General features: G+C 46.3%; 1 protein-coding gene across 1 annotated transcript; it reads left to right on the forward strand.

Annotated features, from left to right (window-relative positions):
- Nucleotides 1-558: 558 nt before the first annotated feature.
- Nucleotides 559-1,527, forward strand: LOC142005092 (olfactory receptor 10A4-like). Its single transcript, XM_074982786.1, has one exon. The coding sequence runs from the start codon at nucleotides 559-561 to the stop codon at nucleotides 1,525-1,527; it is 969 nt and encodes a 322-aa protein (XP_074838887.1).
- The last annotated feature ends 390 nt before the right edge of the window (nucleotides 1,528-1,917 follow it).

Here is a 1,917-nt window from a genome sequence, read left to right on the forward strand (position 1 = left end):
GGATGATTTTTGTGTGTAGACGCTCCTCTGGATATTTTGAAAGAACTTACTAACATAGATGTGGCCTTAGAGTGCCACTATTGAGGAGGCAGAAAGGATTTAAATTGTTCTGTAACACTTGGGGAAGAATAAACTTTCAAAGTTCAGAAAAGGCCTAAATCCCACCTGGTTTTGAAGCTTCATCACACTTCTCCTTCTGCAGAGGGCTTGAGAAACGTGGGGCCCAGCAGCATTCCTTTTCGCACATGAGCAGCCCTGGCTTGGTGTGTGGAAACTCCACTGGGGACACTAGCCAGGAGAGGGACCGATCTTTGTGTGAGATATGAGTGAGGTCAATATTTGCCCTCCTTTGAGAAATTACATTTGGTGATGGTGGTGTTGCAGTAAGAATCTGAAAGGGGGAGAAGGAAGAAGTCTGGCAGCTTCTTATACATTAATTATGGCAGAGGCTTTTGCGTGTTCCAGCTGAAGTAATCAGATGCATGAAGAGAAAGATTAAGAAGCAGACAAGAGGGATAGACAGATGGGAGTCAGTGTCTTTCTTTGTCACTCCTACAGATGACCAGCTCTGAGAATCTCTCTGGGGAGAACCAGACCATCTCTGATGTGTTCATCCTGGTGGGGTTTTCATCCCTCAAAGAGCTGCAAATCCCCCTGTTTATCGTGCTTCTGGTGTTCTACTTGTTCACATTGATGGGGAACCTGCTCATTATCCTCCTGGTAAAGCTGAACCTCTCCCTCCACACCCCCATGTATTTCTTCCTGGTGAACCTGTCTTTCCTGGAAATCTGCTTCACCACCAGCATCACCCCTCAGCTGCTGGCTCACCTGCTGGTGGAGGAAAAGACCATCACCATTAACGGTTGTGCAGCCCAATTATATGTCATCTCTATCATGGGCCTCACAGCGTGCTGTCTCCTTGCAGCCATGGCCTATGACCGCTACGTGGCCATATGCCATCCTTTGCATTACACAACCATATTGAGCAGCCGAGCGTGCGCGCTGCTGGCAGGCGCTTCATGGATCATTGGCATCTCCGTAGCAGTGTCTCAGGGCATGTGGCTCTTCAGCCAGCCCTTCTGTGGCTCCAACCACATCTGCCACTATTTCTGCCATGGGCCATCATTGCAGAAGATCATATGCACTGACCCATGGGTGAATGTCATCTTTGCCTTCTCCGTCCTGGTGCTGTTTGTGATGAGCCCTTTTTTACTAATAATTCTGTCCTACGCCCGCATTATCGCCACCATCCTCAAGCTGCCATCAGCAGAGGGAAAGCAAAAAGCCTTCTCCACCTGCTCTTCCCACCTCACGGTGGTGACTTTGCTCTACGGATCAGCCCTTTTGAGTTACATGAAACCTCCGTCGGGCTCCGCCCCAGAAACTGACCAACTGGTTTCCCTCATGTACACAGCTGTATCACCAGCATTGAACCCCATAATCTATAGTCTGAGGAACCAAGAAGTGAAGGGAGCCATTAGAAACACCATAGCGAAGGCCATCTTTTCACACAACTGGCAAAATTAGAGAATGAAAAATAAAGTTAATGGAAACAGTATGAAAGAAAGAAATTTGCTAACTCTTGGTTGAAGTATCTCCTGATGATCCTTCCTTTTTAATGCAGGTTTTACCTATCAGGAAAATTGGAAGAATAGCATTTAATCCAAAAAGAGAAACTGAAAGAGAAAGGAAATTCCTATCACTCTGTTGATAGATACTTTGAAAAATTAACTGAGCCGATTTACTCAAAGTACTCTCAATGAAATACCTTTGGAATCCTGGTCAGACACAAAATTTGCATCTGCATCTGTATCCTCCGAAATAAATGGGGGGCTATCCGTGTCCACTCCCACAGAGTGTAGATACTCGTGGACAAAAAGGAATTTCCATGGCTCCCCAGGGTTCTTTCTATTTTCA

Source organism: Carettochelys insculpta, chromosome 32, assembly GCF_033958435.1.
Source record: "Carettochelys insculpta isolate YL-2023 chromosome 32, ASM3395843v1, whole genome shotgun sequence".
Taxonomy (NCBI): Eukaryota; Metazoa; Chordata; order Testudines; family Carettochelyidae; genus Carettochelys; species Carettochelys insculpta.